This window comes from Euprymna scolopes, chromosome 20, assembly GCF_053919585.1.
Source record: "Euprymna scolopes isolate OS-2025 chromosome 20, ASM5391958v1, whole genome shotgun sequence".
Classification (NCBI taxonomy): Eukaryota; Metazoa; Mollusca; class Cephalopoda; order Sepiida; family Sepiolidae; genus Euprymna; species Euprymna scolopes.
This window is the reverse complement of record NC_136501.1, coordinates 16,869,662-16,890,949: the sequence shown is the minus strand read 5'-3', so window position 1 is coordinate 16,890,949 and position 21,288 is coordinate 16,869,662. Positions and strand designations below refer to the sequence as shown.

The 21,288-nt window shown below is 34.1% G+C and overlaps 1 protein-coding gene across 7 annotated transcripts in view; it reads left to right on the top strand.

Moving 5' to 3' along the window:
- Positions 1 to 21,288, top strand: part of LOC145241334 (dystrophin-like) — a 1,936,823-nt gene that overhangs the window by 457,065 nt on the left and 1,458,470 nt on the right. For all 7 annotated transcript variants that reach the window (XM_080104172.1, XM_080104173.1, XM_080104174.1 and 4 more), the window contains one exon: positions 5,633 to 5,814. In XM_080104172.1, the coding sequence (XP_079960298.1) occupies positions 5,633 to 5,814 (182 nt within the window). The remainder of the gene's footprint in view (positions 1 to 5,632; positions 5,815 to 21,288) is intronic.

Below are 21,288 nucleotides of genomic sequence, written 5' to 3'. Positions count from 1 at the left end.
TTTGTATTCCTACACATCAACACATAGGAAATAAATACAGAGAAGATATAAACATTTATATATTTTTCGTAATGATTTTTTTATCCACACACACACACACACACATATATATATATATATATATATATATATATATATATATATATATATATATATATACACATGCGCACACACTGGAAGGGAGACCCGAAGTTTCTCGGGATTGAATGGGGATAATTTATTGTCATGGAAATTGGTGAAATCGCCCATTTTTCTATCAAATCGATTGATTACCTGTTCTATTTGGGGACTTACCACGGTACACTCGGAGGCTGCTTCACATGCCTCCCTACAGTGACTTAGTCTACAATAGTTTACGTTGCATTTTAGAGAACCTACTGTTGATTGTATAGAATTATTTTTATACATAATGGTTTCAATTAAAGTTTGAAATGCAAAATTCAAGTATCATGGCTCAGTATGCATTTCAAACGCACTACTGTCATATGAAAGAACTTACTGTCGATTTTCTATGCCAGGCCATTCTGCTTGTGCGGTAATAAAATTTCTCAAATGTACTTGTGATGTTATGCTGGATAAGATGTTAACTTTAGTCAGAATCGTCTATTCCTTCTCTCATCGGAGTTTTTTGATCATCGATTCTTATCGAGGACATTCCGATACAAAACCTATCTAAGAACACTGCCAGGTACATAAAGTACATTTGTGTGAAATTGCAAAAAACTGGTTCAGCCGCTTAGGAGTCCATAGTAAACAAACTTCCACAGACAAAGTTCCTTTTACATAATAACAGAACATTTATGTTTATTTTTATACAATCTAAATCAGGGTTTCCCCAAAACGCCCGTGGGGGGGGGGTACGAAACTTCAGGTGGACCGTTGACAAATTTATCGTATAAGGGGTCCCTGGGGTTCTTTAGCGTAGGGGGTGGGGCGATGAAAAACTGAGAGCTTTTAGTAACATTACTAGGCGTTTCTCAACCCTTTGGGAATCACAATTCATGTTGAAATTGATTACATCACACTTATTTTTAATTGGAAAAATTAATTCGAGAATCACATCCCGGAATGTTGACAAAACTATATGAATATTCAATTATTTATTTTCATTTTAATTATGTACTACTACTACTACTACTACTACTACTACTACTACTAACATTATTATGCAAGGATGCATGTGGGGAGGGGGAGCGATAGTAGATTTCCGATTGTTCTAGAGGGGGGGGGCTTTGCTGAAAAAGATTGAGAAACCTTGATCTGGATTTTTCTCAAGAATCAAAATAATGTTGTTCAGATAGACCTGTAAATGTCTAAAACAGATTTCACTGAAACCAATACATTTCAATACAATATATCTTCCATAACAAATAGAGCATGACGGCATTTTTTTGTGTAGTTTTTCATGGTTGTAGATTCTTGTATGGAATTTTGTTGTTAGTTTTGATACTTTTAGAAGGAACTTTTTTTTTTTAATGTTGCTTGATCCACTTTTTCCATGAAGGCCAATATGGGTTGCTAGCAAACGTGTGATTGTTTTTGTGTTGTAGAGGTCATTGTTTAATGAAATGTAAACAATCAAGAAAAATAAGTCATCAAAGAAAAACTTTTGAAATCAGGAATTTTCTCTCTACTTAAGATTGCATTACAACAGAAGAATGATATATTTGCTACCGGAACAATAGAAGAAACTCGCTATGAAGCGAATGACCAAACAGATGATATTGTTGTTTGGAAGAAACAGACTTGTATATAATTGTGTTTATCGGCTATTTTCACTTGTTGGGTATTTAATTTCGGTCTCCAAATAATGTTGGGTCTGAATGAAACCAAGATTTAAAAATAATAGATATTTGTCCAAACTTCTTCTTGCCAACACCTGACTTCAACTGTAATCTTCACCGACCGTTCTCTCTCTCTCTCCCTCTCAACTGTCCAAAAAAGAAGACTGCCCTGTTCTTTCACCTTCATTCTTTTTCATAGCCGCCATTGTCATCATATGCAAATTAATGCGGTATGTATATTAGTAAGCTGTCTATAGACGAAAGTTTTTCTTTTCTCTTTTCTTTCTTGGTAAGTCACGTTTTCCATTACTTTTGCCACAGGGTCATCAGGAGACAATATGCACTGTTTCATGGCTTTCCTCTCTAGGGCTTTTCCACATATCGCCCCCCCCCACCTACCTCGCTGATGTGAGGTCCCGTTATCTCAATTGCATGTAAATAAAATGAGCTGTTCAATATAACCAAAACTGGACGTTTAACGACATAGCGTCTAATGAGTCATTCAACAGCTTCACGTTTCACATGTCGTGTGTTGTATGCATAATGGTTAAGCATTTCGCATCTTTGTTTTGTGAAAATGAAAAATTGTATAAGAATATATATTAAAAATTTTTTAATTCCGTTTAAACAAAAAATAAATCACATAAATGATTGAATAAAATACAGGGTGACCCAAAAAAACAAAAACAAAAGCTAAATGGAGGCAATCTAGAACAAATGCTGTAGAACGGAGAAGAAAAAAAAGCCAAAAACCCTAGCGTTTTGATGTGATGTTTTGAATATAATAAACTAGTTATGACCAAAGTTTCATTTCATTCGGACAAAACACTAAGAAACGGGACCTAATTAGAGTTGGGGCCCGTTTTTTTGTTTTTTTGGTCACCCTGTATTTTCCTTGCACAGCTCTCATCTTCCTCTGTCGTCTGTTTTTCTTGACCGTTGTTTTAGTCCATCTCCCTTTCCACCATATAACGCAATACAAATCTGGTATATAACGGTCGGAAGAATGTGGTCATGTTAATCATATTTTCCGGTGAAATTTTGATTCTGAGTAGTATTATCTCGCCCGCTGGCATAATTGCCTGAATATCCTCGACATTATGGAATTTTCTCAATATTTACGATAACATTATCTTCTATCTATAAACATAAAAGCGAAAATGTGTGTATGTATGTATGTTCGCTTTTTGTGTATGTCTGTAAAAAGCTTTTTTCGGAGAAGCAATCGGTCGGCTCACAACTTAAAACTTTTTATATCACATATAAATCATAATATCTACGAGTTAACAACGGAGGTCGCCTGTCTATTTAATTTGCTTGACTTTGAAAAGATAAGTATTCAACATTTTTCGCTTGCCGCATGTGGATTAAGCTTTTTTATATAATAAAAGCGACACTAATTCTGGCGGTATTTTTCCGGTCGCGATCGCCAGAAATGTCCGAAAGCAATCAGATTTGATCAATGTGGAAATATTTTCCTTATATCAGACAATTGCTATTCAATTTGGATAATCCCCTTTTTATGGGGATCTGCCCCCCCCTAAATCTTGGGAAAATAAAAATAAAAAAAAAGCGTTCCCACTGTAAATGGAATACTACCCCGCAGTCAAAATTGACCTCATTAAGCGATTAAAACGTGCACCTGCCAATTTAAGTAATTAAATAAGTTCAAACATGTTTCCGTTAGTATTTCGCGGTGGCCCAGTGGTTAAGGTTAACGTCGAACGTATTTTTTCACACTTTAATTTCCAACTTTGCCTCAGGGGCTCAAGTTCGATCCTCATACTTGCCTACCAAAACTTTTTTTTTTTTAATTTTACCCCCCCCCCTCCCCCGGGAGTTTTGATTTACCCAAAACCACACACACCTCTAAACACCCGGGCAATGCCGGGTACCCTCCCCAGTCTATAATATAAATCTCACCTGTCTGTTTAAATGTATGTATGTATGTCTGCCTAAAACTTTTGACAGACGTGTCAGAACGTGATGAAACCGGTATTGTTTTAAACCTCGAACTTTCAGACTACAAATATCGAAAAATTGGTCAAAAACATTAATTCCTTCACCCTCAACAGGGCAGTTTTCTACAAGGTGGAGTTGCTTTTTTCATAGATGTTTTTGAAAGTCATCCATATTTTTCGATTGACTAGCCTTAATTTTGACGTTCGTCACTTCCGGTTTTGCAATGGACACAACAACAAAGACGTCACTTTTTTTTTTTTTTCTTCACTTTTCCTCCTTTGTGGAACAGGTTCAAGCCTGCCTGCCTTCTATCACTTTTTTTTTGTTTTTGCTTAACACACACCTCCAAACACCCGGGCAACGCCGAGCACCCAGGCTAGTTTCTTTTCTGTGGTCACAAGACCATTCTCCCAAGCCATAACTCTTTCTTTAGGGGTAGTGTAATATCTTTTCTGTTTTAACAAGACCATAAACAATAACCCATAAAACATAAAATCAATAAAGTTTTAATAATTATATTATTTTTAGTGTCTACATCTATGAATTTTTTTATTTTTATTTTTTTTTTTATGATGTTCAATGCTAAAATGACTTTTATTTCAGCATTTGTCAATTGATGCAGTCCTTAGCAGTCACTTTATATACACCTAGCTGTTACTGATAGACCCCCCCGCACACACGCACACACTTGCGTTTCTATCCTTAGAACCATCTATGAATATGTATTTGTTATGCTGAGTTTTTATGCGTTTTAATTCATCTTGAAATTTGAGTGTTGGTTCTTTTTGAGTTTTTTATGAAACATTCAGAAAGCTATTGTTTTTAATCATATGAAATAATTACATTTTAATATTTAAATTAATTTAATTGAAATAATTTTATTCAGTGCGATAAAATTATAAAACTTGTTAAAAACAATATACATTTTATGTTTGAATAAATTTTATTCAATTATTTATTTAAAAAAATGCATTTTTGTAAACCTTTTTACTACGGAAAAATAATGAGTAAAATTAATTACCCCTGAACAAAACACTTTCCACGACAATCAAGAATGATACTAAACCTTATTCAACCTTATTCCTAGAATCCTTATTCTAATTTTGATCAAAACTCATGTTTTTAGTTTTTCTATAATTTTAAAGTGAACAGATTTTACTTAAAATTATAAAAAAGGTTTCATTTGGTTTTTATTGTTCCTGCATATTGAATTCAACACCCTGATATCTACTTTGTGCGCGATCATTTTGAAATAACACTGCACTTCTTTAAAATTCCTTTTGGTACGTAGGAAAACGCATTTTATCCACAAAGAGTGTTAATATATGATTTTTTTTTGTGTGAGAATTTCTGCATTCAAGATAAAACTATACTCGTAGCCAAATTGAGTATTGATATGTTCATATCTTTGGTTCCATGGGACAAAACTACATGGAAATTTGCAGGCTTTTTGAAAATTATAATACTATTCTATAGTTAAAATTTTTATGACAATTGGTAAAAAAAGAACTTATATTTTCAAACCAATAAAATCTGCACAAATTTACCTACATTTGTATATATAGTGTCCTGGCAGGCCAGCTTTAGTTTAATCGCTTTGGGATAAATTTTGCTTAGGGTTTTTTCTTTTTTTTTTTTTTTGTTTCTGTTTTTTGTTTTATTGTCTCCCCTGGGGCTTTGCCAGGCCAATAATATATCATAATGTCTTTCTATTATTTGTCCCTATTCACTTTTGCGTTTGTATTTACTTATCTAAAAAATCTAGCTCCTCCAAAAGGGGCACTTTGGATAGGGACACAAATTAAAAATTTGACTCCATTTAGAAGGATTTCTCGTTCACTGTTTATATGAATCATAACTAATTTTCCTTTTTTTTTTCCCGCCAGGAATTCATGCTGGATCTTACCAAACACCAAGACAGCGTTGGCAACGTCTTAAAAGAAGGCACGGATTTGATCAATGATAAAAAGGTCAACGAAGAAGAAGAACACGAAATCAGAGTTCAAATGGCGTTGCTTAACAATCGTTGGGAGGATTTACGATTGAAGGCGCTCAGCCGGCAAACAAAGTAAGCACTCTTTTTTTTTTTTTTTTTTTTTTTAAATATTCCTTGCAAATAATTTTTGCTTTAAAATTTGCATCAGTAATTTATCACATTTGCTTCATTGTTGGTTTAAATCTTTGCTTATCTACTGCCACATCTGGGGAAGTGCGGCACATAGCATTCTTTCTTGTCTTTTACAAAATCGACTTTACAATCTAGTGGAGAAATATCATGCCTATTCTCTACAGCTCCTTGCACAAAGAAGAACCATCGATAGCCTTTCTCTATCCTATCTGTATTTTCATGGAAAGTGCTCGACTGAGTTCCAATCTCTGGTTCCTCCTAAGACATTTACAGCAAAAACTTGTTGATTTTTTTTTTTTTTTTTTTTAAAGGGCGGGCAGTTTATAAGATTTTATGAAATTTCAGTTTCCTTAGGTTTATATAGTGTTTCTTATTCGTACTCACTAGGAATGTGCACGGATGCATTTATATAAATGCATGCGAAGTGACATCACCAGTGGGGAAGGGGGGATTATAAAAAAGAGAGTGATCACATTTGAGATCTCGTGAGAGACGTGGATAGTGCAAGATATGAAGGATGCTAGAGATGACGATCACGTGAGGGACGTCACAGCAGTAAAGAGAGAACCAGGAAATAAATGTTGCTGCTACAAAAAACAAGTGAGTTGGAGTTATTTCCTATTCTTTGTCTTGGTCTCCTTTGTGACTGAAACTGCACACAACGTGTTGGTTCCCGAACAATGTTACAGGAATTCTGATACATAGAAATTACTCACGGGCAACCAGTAGTGTTCCCTAAAATATTGGTGACAAGTCTCTCCAGATTTCCTGTACATTCCATCTCTTTCAATAACTTTTGTAAATGAATTTGCATTATCACAATAGCCGCTTACCATTGACTTTTCACTGGCAATGGCCATTGGTCTCCTCTGGAATTTGGGTGGTGGCAATAAGTTTTCCCCAGATCCCTGTCCTCTTTGCAGTCATCCAGTGGAGGTCTGGTTAGTGCTTTCTCTCCTCAGTCTTTCCATCTTCCTTGACTAATCTCGATTAGTCGATGTGGTGCCAGTCGATGCCAACACTACATTACTTTTTTGGAGGATGGTAGTTAACTTTTTTGCAAGTTCTATCTGGTGTTCTTGTATTTTTTTTTCTTACTTCTATTTTAGTTTCTATGTGGCCTGTTAGCATTTGTTGCTCATATGGATTAGTTTTTACATTTGAGGGTTTTCTTTAAAATTTTAGCTGTTTTCAGCATTACTGCCTGTTGTGTAGTCTTAATATTCCCCTTGATTCTGATTTCTCCTAGACTTTTTTCCAAGTCCTTTGGGACTGTTCTTACAAATATTTGTATCTATTAATACCAAAGTACCTTTAACGTACGTACATCTGTCACGATTTCAGATTATAAATTATTTGATTGGGAGATCCTATTTATTAAAACTAGCCTGGGTGCCCGGGTGTTTGGAGGTGTGTGTTGAGCAAAAAAAAACCCCCAAAAAACAAGTTGTAGTAGGTAGGAAGGTAGCTAGGCTCAAACCTGTGACGCGAAGGTGGAAAAGAGAGTGGAAATGCGTGTAAGAGTGTTGGTTGAGCAAAAAAAAAAAAAAAAAAAAAAAGTGGTAGCAGTCATGCAGGCTCGAACCTGTACCACGAAAGAGGAAAAGAAAGTGAAAAAAAAAACAACCAAAAAAAACGTGACGCATTAGTTGTTGCACCCATCGCCAAACCGGAATTGAGGCTAAACATTCGAAAAGAACGTGAAAAAAAAAGTGCTGTAATGTCCATCGCCAAACTGGAAGTGGCGAAGGTTTAAATTAAGGTTAGTCAATCGAAAAGAGGGGATGACTTTCAAAAATATCGGCGAAAAAATCGACCCCTTCCTGTAGAAAAGTGCCCAGTTGAGGGTGAAGGAATTAATATTTTAGGTCAATTTTTCGATATTTGTCGTCCAAAGGGTCAAGCTTCAAAATGATACCAATCTTCTGAAAATCCGTCACCTCTGTCGAAAGTTTTTGCAAGACATACAAACATACATGATGATTGGAACGTCTTGTCAGACTAGTGCCACTCCCTCAGTCACTGAAAGTCCATCTGCCCAAACATGACTTTTTAGTCCTGCCAGCGAATTCACACGCTCAAGCAGATATGACACTGAAGATGGTCATTGGTATACATACATACATATATATATATACACGTATACATACATATAAACATAATACACATACATACACATGTATACATACATATACGTACACATATATGCATATATATACATACATATATGTACACATGTACATATATAAACATACATACACATATACCTACATACATACATACATACATACCAATATAGATACATATAATGATGGCAGATCAATTATTACATGCTTCCAGCATTTCAGGCCTACACGCGTCACAACTTTTCCATCGCCACAGGACTATTTTTATAGACAAATGTCTGAGGGAGTATCTATACAAAGATGATGTTACAGAGTTTTAGCTTTGTATGACAGCTAAATCTCTCTTGGTTTGAAATGTTGAGATCCAGCAACAAGCAAGAGCAAGATAGCCAGCATCAAGTCAAACTGCAGACCAGCATACATGATGGAAGCAAATTCGTTTTCGAACATTGCCATTACTTGATATAGCACAAAAAAAAAAAGATATACAGAAACACGAAAACAAATCAGTGATGGGACGCATGAAGGTGGCTTTTAAGCCCTGCCGAACTATGGCATTCTTTGGCACACATTATGCAGATATGTGCGCCACTAGCAGCACATTCTTGATGGTCACTTATATGTATAATCACCACCTGCTGTTTTGTACGTCCGCCAGCAGTCGACACAGGTGAGATCTGGCAACACAAGACTGCTTTGTGGCCCACTGCGCTGATGAGTAGTCTGGTGGCTTATCAGCCAAGCTCTGCTCAGACATAATCCTCCGCACACCTGACACTCCAGACCAATTTGGCGCCCCCGCCTATCCACTGCTCCTTTCACCCTCCCTTTCCGGATATCACATTCCAGCCGCTCATACTGGGTTCGATCTGCCTCAAACTTACCCACACCTCCCCGCAAGGTCCTTCTCCACGATCCAAAGCAAGACTCTCCCAGGTTCTTTCATCTATCTCCCATTTTTTTAAGGTGAACCTCAAACAATCATACATACATACAAACAAACAGACAGATGAGATTTATATTATAGATAGAAGATAGAAGGTGATAACATACTACAAAAATTAAATTGGTATATAGAGATGCTAATTTTAGTCATAGCCTCTTTCCTCCATTTTTAATAAATAGGATCTCCTGATCACCGAAGGCCCAATGTAAAAAAAAATAATTCAAATAAAAAGAATGTTGCATGCGTGAAACTAAAATATACCTTATTGGTCGTCTGGCTATGATCCAAGAGTAGTATCTGTTCTCTCCAAACGTGGTATAATGATATTGTGGGGGTTTGCATTTGTACCGGGCATCCATACAATGGAAATATGTCACAGACTCCTATAAGGATATTAGAGCTAAACCGTGATAACCAAATATATTCTGACACTACAGATTATTTAGATAAAATCTTTTACAGTTTTAACAAAAGGTCTACAATAATACCACAAGGTTTCCATTTACCCTGAGCGTCCACAGAATGCTCAGCAGCAATATATTACATATGAAAAATGCCACTATGGAATTTCCACAGGTCCCATTAGTTATAATGTATTTTCTTTATGTTCTCTGGTAAGTTTCACATATTTCTTTTTTCTATCTCTTTGATCTTCACACTATGATCTGCTGAGACAGCAAAATCTACTATTTGATAGTTTTTTAATTAATTATTATGATGCCTAGTCTTCTTGCTTGGATTAGTTTATCTGTTTGTGCTTCCATGTCCCCCAAGATTTTGTGATTTTCGTTTTCCAGTACTGTTTCTGGTTTGTGTTTCTACTGTTTGTCTGCATGTTTGAGGTGCAATCGTTTTCATAGTCCTCAGTACATTGTGTTTTTCATGCATTCGTGTCTGTTCTTATATTCTTTTTGGACTAGTTTGATGTATTCATTTATTATGTGGTGTATTGTTTTAGCTTTTTGTCCATAGAGTCTACATTTTCTGTTTTCTTTTTTTTTTTAATTATTGTTTTTTTAATTTATTTATTTATTTATTTTTTAAATAAGCCATGGGTTATTTGCATATGAAATTTACATACCATTTTAAAAAAAAAAATTTTTTTATTAGTTTGACTACGTGATATTTTTCTTTGAAATGATTAGGTCCTGGATATGACCGTAAACTATATCCAGTAGTGAGGCCCCAGCTTGCGGGCTTTGGGGAGTGTGGAGCCACCCTTTAATTGCCATTGCTCCCAGGTCCACTCTGACCCGGAGTGGTAGTACCTGTTAGGGTTCCAACTATGGGTTAAATAGAAAACGACTTGAAAACAACAAATATATTCTATTAAAAAAATTTTCTTCAAAATCTTTGGATTCAGCATTAAATAACCCGAAAAGGGTTGATATGCTGTAAAACAAAAACAATTAACCAACAACCAATCCAAATGAGTACATAATGGATATTTTGAGGCCAAATATAAATTGATTTGATAATGGATTCTCTTGTTATTAGGAATAATATACATATATGTAACAACAAGCATCTGTGCTTTATGGACTTGAGCTACTGACGTTATATAACTCCAATTCTGAGTGCTGCTTATTTCCAAGATGCTTATTAGAACATAGTTTCTACCGCAGAATGTTTTATTATTGCAAGAAATGTCAGTAAAAAAAAAAAAAGGGAAACTGGTTGGAATAGGTTGATATGATTTATCCTCCCACCCCCCCATCCACCCCCCACAAATCAAACTCTATAAATAAACATGAATTTCTGAAATATGAAACTTTTTCCATGAGAAACATTAGCAACATTTCTTTTCTAATTGTGAACTAGAAGAATACCCATCCCAAGATGGGTAAAATAATTTCCCCAAATAAAATAGGTTTGCATCAATTTTATAAGATTTCTCTTTACAAACATTTAAGATCTGTTCTTTTTTTTTTTTCATTAATGATACAAGCAGTTTTGAAACGCCGCTTATAATTCTTATCCAGACAAAGTATTTTTTTTTCGAAGGTATCAAATCTGATTGTGTTTTATTTTTCATAAAATACTGTGACGATCGACAAGGAAAATTGTTGCAAGCAGAATCAGATATTGATTTCGTAGGAAGAAAGTTATTGATGACAAAGAAACGATAAAGAGACTGACTTTACCTTATATATTAGATATACAAAGTTACTTATTCATTAATCTAGTAAATTCCCCCACTCTCCATTAGTGCCTAAACCTAAACCTGGATTCCATCAACAAAGCTTCTTTCCCATAACTTCCCGTCCATGGAACTCTGTTTGGCTGCAGCTAGTAATTTCCAGCTGAACAAGTTCTTATCAAACCGTCCTCGTAAATAATCTAATCATACCAAATTTCCACCACAAACGATTACTATGCGACTGTCCCAATGATTACAATACACACATTAACCTTTATCCTTGAGTTGCCTCCAGGCTTTGATATGTGGTAACCTGTTTCTAAAAAAAAAAAAAAAATTTAATTTTGTTGGCAGTGGTGCATTATTAAATTTAAATGTAGATATGATGTGCCGTATGTAACAGATTATCAGATATGTCAGGCCGTAGGAGGTGGATAGGTGATTGGTTGTCTTAATCATGTGATATAAGGAAATATTTGCAGTTGGAGTTCAGTTGCTGAGGAATATTTGATAAAGTTAGATTGGGTGCTAATGCACTTACTGAACCGCACTATTTTTTTAAATCGTATTTCCAAGTTTAATTAAAGTTTTATGATATGTTTTTTTTTAATTCAATTAAAGTACAAAATAAGTACAAAACACTCTCCCCTCCCCATGCTAAGAATGGCTTTTTAAATAATAACGTTATTATTTCAGCACGGATCAATAAGTGCATGAGTACCTTAGATTGTTATGTGTGATATGAAGACTTGAAAGGGATTGAGAACAACGGACAAACGGTTTGCTGCGTCTGTTTAATAACCAATTAGTCTAAAGTAATAATTTCAAGCTTTTCTGTACACGTTGATATGTTAGAATATGCATTGTATGTTTGATACTGAATCTGTAAACGAAATGATATTAATTTTGTATAGCTTTATATGACACTAGCAGGGAGGCTCGACGTTGCCTGGGATGGAATAATGATCAACGAATGTTTCATAGTCCCATATTTTTATTGCCATTGAAATCAGTGAAATCGCCCATCTATAATATAAATCTCACCTGTCTGTTTAGATGTATGTTTGTATATTTGCCCAAAACTTTCGACAGAGGCAACGGATTTTCACGAGATCAGTATCGTTTTGAAGCTCGACCTTCCGGTTTGGCGAGGGACACTTTTTTTTTTCACATTCTTTTCCTCCTTTGCGGTATGGGTTCAAGCCTGCCTGCTACCACTTTTTTTTTTTTTTTGCTTAACATACACCTCCCAACACCTGGGTAACGCCAGGCACCCAGACTAGTCTGTAATATAAATCTCATCTGTCTGTTTAAATGTTTGTATGTATGTATGTCTACCTAAAACTTTTGACAGAGGCGACGGATATTCACGAGATCAGTATCATTTTGAAGCTCGACCCTTTAGATGACAAATATGGAAAAATTGGCTAAAAGCATTAATTCCTTCACCCTCAACTGGGCACTTTTCTATAGGGAGAGGTCGTTTTTTTGCTGATATTTTTGAAAGTCATTCCCTCTTTTCGATTGACTAGCCTTAATTTAAACCTTCGCCACTTCTGGTTTGGCGATGGACACAGCAGCAAGGACATTACAGTTTTTTTTTTCTCGTTCTTCTCCTCCTCTGCAGTACAGGTTCGAGCCTGCCTAGTACCACTTTTTATTTTTGCTCTCGACACACTTCTGAACACCCGGGCAACGCCTGGCACCCAGGCTAGTTTTTCAATCAAATCGATTGATTCTCTGTTCTAGTTGGGGGCCCATTGCGGTGCACTGGGAGGAAGCTTCACATGCCTCCCTGCAGTCCTCATTGTCGTCTACATTGCACTGTAGAGAATCTACTGTTGATTTTATAAATTATTTGTAAATACAATGGCTTGAATTAAAGTTTAAAATGAAAAAATCAAATGCCATTGTTCAATTGTGCTCTAAACAGAAACATTCCTTTTGAAAGCGCCTCTGCCATATCAAAGAACATACTGTTGATTTTATATGGCAGGCCTTTCAGCTTGTGCGGTAATAAAACTTCTCAAATACACTTGTGATGTTAGGTTGTATAAGATGTTAACTTTGGTCAAAATCACCTGTTCCTTGGATTATTTCAATTATTGATTATCGATACTTATTGACGACATACCGATACAAAACCTATCTAAGAACACTGCCAGGCACATAAACTACCTTCGTGTGAAATTTCATAAAAATCGGCACAGACGATTTCGAGTCGATAGGGAACGCCCGCGCGCACGCACACAGTTCTTTTTATATGATAGTAGAGATAATCACATTGGCACACCAGTTTTTGTCAGATCACCAAAGTTAAGCAATGATGAGCTTGACGAGTACCAGATGGGTGACTATTTGGGAGCACTGGGAAGGGTGGCGGGATTAAAATTGCGTTGTTTTAATGTCTTGAGTGAAAAAAAAAAAAAAACAGTGTGAAGAATGCATCTGAGGTTTTGTCGTTATCGTTCGAAAGAAATGATATAGTTATTACGGTTTTGTTGACATTCTTTTGAGGAATGTAATCTCATTGTGAAGGGTCACTTGTGGCAGCACAAGTACTCAGGCTTAATCTGCAGATTATGATGGCCGTTGCATGTCTGTATACGAGAGAGGAAGAGAGATGCGTGGCGCATGAAAATTGAAACGGCAGATTGTCTGATTTCGAAATGACTGAAAGATCGCTTTGGGTTGACGGTCGTATTGACAATTGGCGGAAGAAAAGCACTGAATCTATCATTAACATTACTTGAAGATTATGCGTGAAGCAGAGCATGGCGCTATCTAAAGCCGTGACTCTTGACACACAAGAAGGAAAAACACTTAAATGTCTATTAAGACCAACAACAAATGGAATGCTTTAACTTTAGAGGGTGCAGCCTGTTTTCTAAATATGAAAGAACCACGTTTGTGTAATGTCGATTAGCAGGGAAAACATTGTTCGATCGACCGTCGGTGTTGCAAAGAACCACGGTCGCATACATTTGCGAAACTGATGTTCGTACAGATATATTTTCAAAACTTTAGCAAAATGAATTCAGCATTCCCACAGGTCAATTAGCTAGTAGGACCTGTGGAAATTCCACAGCGGATTCTTTCATATGTAATATATTGATGCTGGCATTCTGGAGACGCCCTGATATTATTGTAGCTCTTTTGTTAAAACTGCAAAAGTATTTATCTAACCTAACAGAGATGCCCGGCGTAGCCCGATAATAAAATACGATTAAATATGATATTTTAATTTATGCAGATTTTGTATATCATTATAGAATCAATTTTCTACCGATTCTTATATATTATAAAGTTGTGGTTTCAAAAATAATAAAAATATAACCATATAGCTTGGGTGCATTCTCTTGAATCGAAACGGAAACCAAAACTTGTGAAGATAAAAATAGGAGAAAATAAACAAAAGTTATAATAAAGAAAAAGTAAGTCTTTGAATTTCAACAAAGTTTTGCACTATATATATATATATATATATATATATATATATATATACTCTTATTCACCTGAAACAAGGCATAAGTCATGGTGCCACTTTGGCGTAAGGGTTACTATTTCGGACCATATCTACAGGGTCACTATGTACGAAGTTGAGCAGTGATATGTCTGCTCATATTACGCGTAAACTTCTGCATGTCAGTACAGTCAGAAGCAGGGAACTGGAAGAGAATTCTAAAGTCTAGCAGTTCATGGAAGAAACTATTATAGAAGGCATTCTGACATCTGTTATGCTTTGGAATTTAAAGAACAAAATTTACATCCCTATTTTTATATTTTATATATATATATACTCTCTTATTCACCCCAAACAAAGCATAAAGCGGAGGGTTACTATTCGAGACCCTATCTACAGGCACACTATGTACGGAGTTGAGCAGTGATGTGTCTGTACAGTCAGGGAACCAGGAGGGAATTCCAAAGTCTTCAAGGAAGAAACTATTAAAGTAGAAGGTTTTCCTGCATCTGTTATTATGTTTTAGAATTTGGGGGGTGAGGATTGATAATTTGTATTTATTTTGATCTGGACTACAATATAACATAATAGACATGAAATTTGCATTAATCAAAATATCATATTTGAGTGTATTTTATGACCGGGCAATGCCAGGCGGCCTGCTAGTATATATATATATATATATATATATATATATATAGTCATCCACATACAGAACTGATTCGCTGTTTCACAGTTCATCAGTGCGGCTAGACAAGCAACTACCTAAAGCCACAATCGAAGCCCAACCGCCTAAACAACAGTCGGAACTTCTAACCGTTGCGCTATTCGGCTACTGCTATGCAGGCAGTGAATTAACAATGTTTTGAGATTGTCCAAATACCTAACCTCAATTTGTTTACACAAAGAGCATCGCTTAATATGCTAATGGTAATTTGTGTGTGTGTGTGTGTGTGTATATATATATATATATATATATATATATATATATATATACTGTGTTGCTCAATCCAAACATATTGCCGAGTGGAGTGATTAGTCACATACTATTCAAGATACACCGAATCTTATAACATGTTTGATTTATCTATCTTGGTCTATGCAAATCAAACGCAAAATAACTCTCATAGCTTAAATAAATAACTTTACTTCCGGTTTTAAATGCAATTATTGTCAACTGTTAATAATTGAATGTATTAAATATGAATTACATCAAAAATAAATTAAATAAATCAACTCTAAATAATATTTTTAAACAAAACAACTGAAAGGATTCTATAACCACACACAATCACATCGAGCTAATTATTAAAATAAATTTCCTTAATGTCATATGCAAATGAGGTTACTCATTGAATGTAGATTTCTTTTGAATGAATAGTATATATAGAGATCATGCTGGAATAAAAGTGTATATAACTCTGTTTTCGGTATGAAAATTAATTTGTGATAGTGGGCAGATTAAGTTGTGAACAAACAAACAAGCAGCAATATGATTTTATATATAATAAACCACGTCACACACACAGACAGTAGGAAAATTTATATAATAGATATATGGACTTTCCCATCGATTTTGACATATGAGGTTTTGCCGCAACAACTAAGTTGTTTGGAAATCCACAAAGATGATTTGTTTATAGTGGTGAAGGCTTTGTGTAGAACCAACCACATTTTGCTATTACTGCTAATGTTTGTCAGTGTAGATCACTGCCACAAGACAGAGCATACAATAGATCACAAGTTTGTACATTAGAGTCTTTTCCTCTCCTAGTTGCATGTCTTAGCAAAGACCGGGGATGCACCTCTCCCAGTGAATTAATGCACCCCCAAATACAAACCTGCAAATTTTTATGACTCAGCACGGTACATACAGCGCTTATATATATATATATATATATATATATATATATATATATTGGAGCAAAGGTTCTAGCAGAGTGTTCTATTATAAGAAAAAATTTCAAAAGTAAGAGCGTATTATTTATAATTTTTATTTACAAAAAGTTTAAATAACTCATCGGTACCGTCGGTTTCAAACCTGATAATAGGGGGACCGTTTCAGAGACCCATATCAAGCTCTCTTTAGCCAATACTCATTTGTTTTATAACAGGAATAGGAAACAGATGAGTATCGGCTGAAGAGAGCTTGATATGGGTATCTAAAACAGTCCACTACTATCAGGTTTGAAACCGACGGTACTGATGGCTTATCTCATCTAAACTTTCTGTAAATAATTATATCTATATATCTATAAAAGTGAACGTGTCTGTGTGTCTACATTTCCCTATGCAATAACGCTGTAAATTTTTAGTCTACAGACTTGAAATTTGATATACAGGGTACTGAGATTTGGGAAAATCTATGTGATCGGGTTTCGGCCAGAAATTTGGCTGTTAAGGGGTCAAAGTTCAACGATTTGACCTTTGAGAATTCTACCAAACTCCTCCGACAATTTTGGGTCTAAATACTTGAAATTATAGATATAGATTCTTTGTACATGGATCTAACTTAATAACTTGATTTGAGCGCAAAACAATAAATGTTAAGGGGTCATAATAGGGGTCAAAGTTTAAAAAAAACGACCGTTTTTTTTTGTTTTTTTTTTTTGCTCAACATACACTTCCAAACACCCGGGCAACACCGGGCACCCGTGCTAGTATATATATATATATATATATATATATATATATATATATATATATATATATATATATATATATATGTAAACATATATATATATGTAAACATATATATATATATATATGTAAACATATATATATATGTAAACATATATATATATATATGTAAACATATATATATATATATGTAAACATATATATATATATATATATATATGTAAACACATATATATATATATATATATGTAAACATATATATATATATATAAACATATATATATATATATATATAAACATATATATATATATAGACATATATATATATATATAAACATATATATATATATATATAAACATATATATATATATATATATAAACATATATATATATATATAAACATATATATATATATATAAACATATATATATATATAAACATATATATATAAACATATATATATATAAACATATATATATATATATATAAACATATATATATATATATATAAACATATATATATATATATATATATATAAACATATATATATATATATATATAAACATATATATATATATATAAACATATATATATATATATATATAAACATATATATATATATATATATAAACATATATATATATATATAAACATATATATATATAAACATATATATATATATATAAACATATATATATATATAAACATATATATATATATATATAAACATATATATATATATATATAAACATATATATATATATATATATAAACATATATATATATATATATATATAAACATATATATATATATATATATAAACATATATATATATATATAAACATATATATATATAATACTATGAAAAGGTTAGTAATTGCAATTAAGAATAGGAAATTGGATCAAAAAAAAAATTTTTTTTAACATGTCTTCTTCCTAAGATTAAGGGTGGTGGTGTTTGATCAACACTGCTGGGGAGCCATGATGTAATATACTGTTTTGTTTTTAAATCCCCGAAACAGTGTTTCATGGTAAACAACTGATGATCCCTTGAAAAATAAAAAATAAAAAAATTGGTATTATAGTAAATTCGAGAGAGTTGATGCAGTGATTGCAGGTGATTAAATGACTTACTGACTAAATGTTTTTTTTTTTAACGAATGATAAAAAGTAATTTTTTGTATGGTTTAAAATGTAAAAAACTTCAAAGACTATATATATATATATATATATATATATATATATATATATAACATTTGATCTGATACAATCTTTTCCTTTCATTTTTAGTGGAAAAAGAAATGAATTGTTTCTTTCCGTTGTTGTGGCTTTTAGAAATTTGAGAAATCTGTCCTCATTATGTTAATCCTATGAAACGTAAGCTGAGGGAATTGAAGGTATGTCAGTCCCTCCTTCTCCTGACAAGGAGACATTGTTAAGCTTGCTCTCAATTCCACATGGTTTAACCAGACAACCTTTCTTGTAGCACATTCTATTAGTGTTGTTTATAGGTGTTATAAACATAACCAAACGTCATGGAGACGGAGGGAGGGGAATTGCTGGTATCGAAAGTTGGCTTAAATAATTCAACTTATGTTTATGAAGTTTTGAGATGAGGATTGATTATTTGGATTACCCGGACTACTGTTCTCATCTTGAGTGTTTTTATTTTCACGACGTTTCGGCTGATGCAACTTTTGACCTACTTTGAGGTGCATCTTGTTGAACTCGGGAATCTGCATAGAATTTCGATTGAAACCCTTTAATTCACGTACTATTTTCTTTTTGAGTTTTGATCTGAATAGTAAATAATTTGCCATCATTTATTGTTTTTGCTATTCAGATTCAATCTATGTTCCCCCCTCGCCAGACTTTCACGAAAAACACTCGTCTAGCCAGAACCACTATCAATAATTTCCCACACTCTTTATCTGTGCCTAAACCCAAACGTAGATTCCATGAACAGGGCTTCTTTCTTAGAACTGCTCGCCTGTGGAACTCTGTTCCGTTTGCCTGCTTTCCAGCTGACTACAATCTGATTGTCATCAAGTCCAACGTGAACAAGTTCTTATTGAACCGCCCCCAAGTTACAAAATTCCCACTAATGTTCACTACGCTAAAATCACAATGATTAATGTATATCCATTAACCCTTATCCTCGAGTGGCCTCTGGGCCTTGATAAGTGGTGACCTCCATGCAAAAAAAAAAGGGTTTTGTTCTGGCACTTTTCTATCAGCCTTTGTTAAAACAAAAAAATACTGTAACACAAGTCTAAAATATCGTAAATCGTTTGATAAGTCGTCTGTGAGACTCATTTTATCAATGCGTTTTCGTTTTTAACTTACTGGACGTACATTTGGAACGTGTCCCAATAGACGGCATTGTTAGTAGCACTAGGAACAATACCTGTCTCCATGATACGGTGTTTCTACTAGCAACAAGTTTAACTCGTATTTCTCTATATTATCGTGCATTTCGTAGTCGCAATATATTATCGTCTAGCTTGTAGTAGTAACAATACGTGATTGCAACAGCAACACGCATTAATATCGTGACGTTTATTTTCCCTTGCATTTTCTCCTCCATCAACACATTCCAGTGAAGCAAGAAAGCATATTTACATTTCCTTTTTGTCACATTTCACTTTCTGTTAAGTAACTTCATCTCAGTACTGTTTAATTTCTACGTATCTCACGCAAGTAGTAAGATGATACAAGAATAGGTTAAAGGTCAGAATCCATACTAGAACTGTCTGCAAGGACCAATGGCATAGCACATAAGATACTTGGTAAAATTCTGTTGTAAGTGACACTTTTCTGGAGGTTGAAGGTCCAATCCTTATTGCGGGGTGATATAAATAATACAATTGCATTTTTTTTTTTTTTTTTTTTTTTTTTACACAGGAGGCACCACTTATCAAGATCCGGAGACCACTCGAGGATAAGGGTTAATGAGTGTACAGTAGTCAATGGGACAATATCATAGAAATCGTTAGTAGTGGAAATTAGGTGAATTGGATTACTCAAGGGGATGGCTCACCAAGAACTTGTTTACATTGGACTTGCAGACAGCCAAATTGTAGTCAGTTCGAAAGCAGAAAAATGGAAGAAAGTTCCACAGGCGGGCAGTTCTAAGAAAGAATCTTTGTTCATGGAATCTATGTTTAAGTTTAGGCACAGATAAAGAGTGTTGGAAATTACTGATAGTGGTTTCAAGTAAACGAGTGTTAAATTGCTTAAGATTTCTATCCAGTCATGGCTGACTAAACAGGAACATGCTACCTCCGTGGATTAAGTAAAAAAATTCTATTCGAAATTCTGTTCAGATTCCCAAAGTTCGACAGAAAAATTCCAGAGTTAAACAAAATGCACTTGAACAGGTCAGAGGTTACATCGGCTGAAACGTTGTGTGAATAACGTTCAAGATGAGAATAGTAATCCAAATAATTTAAATGATACGAATAATTGAACATTTAAACTTTTACGCTTTTGTATCAATTTATTTATTGCGGACTATTATTCTCATCTTTATTAGTTGTTGTTTCAAAAAAAAAAATATGTATACATTTTACGCTTTTATCTGTGACGGTTAGGTTTAGATGACTTAAAGGATTAAGAAGCAAATCGGTGAAATCTGATTGTTAATATGTATTTACGTATTCAGTTAGCAACATTGCTGCGTTACTTTGATATTTATTTGCACAAGGTGGGCCATAAAGATCTTCCATATTGTGAATGGAGATTAAAAAGTGCGACATTGAATCTGGTCAGATCGCTGACCATTTGAAAATAACCCGATACTTTAGTATCTTTACAAGCCTACCACCTACCAATTTGCAAATGCAATGAACACAATAGATATTCTTAAGCCGTTTGTTGTGATCTGTGCCAACCAGACACTGGCTGATAATAACAGATTGTATTATTTATCCTGTATATAATATTTTGATTGCAGAAATTCCCCTCTGGACCAAATTACCGTAGGCTTGCAATAACAGATGCCACATACAAATTTATTGTGTCTAAACTATTAGCCACCATCTTATGTAACTTTTGAAAGCCGTTACATACACATTTATTTGGTATATTAAAATCC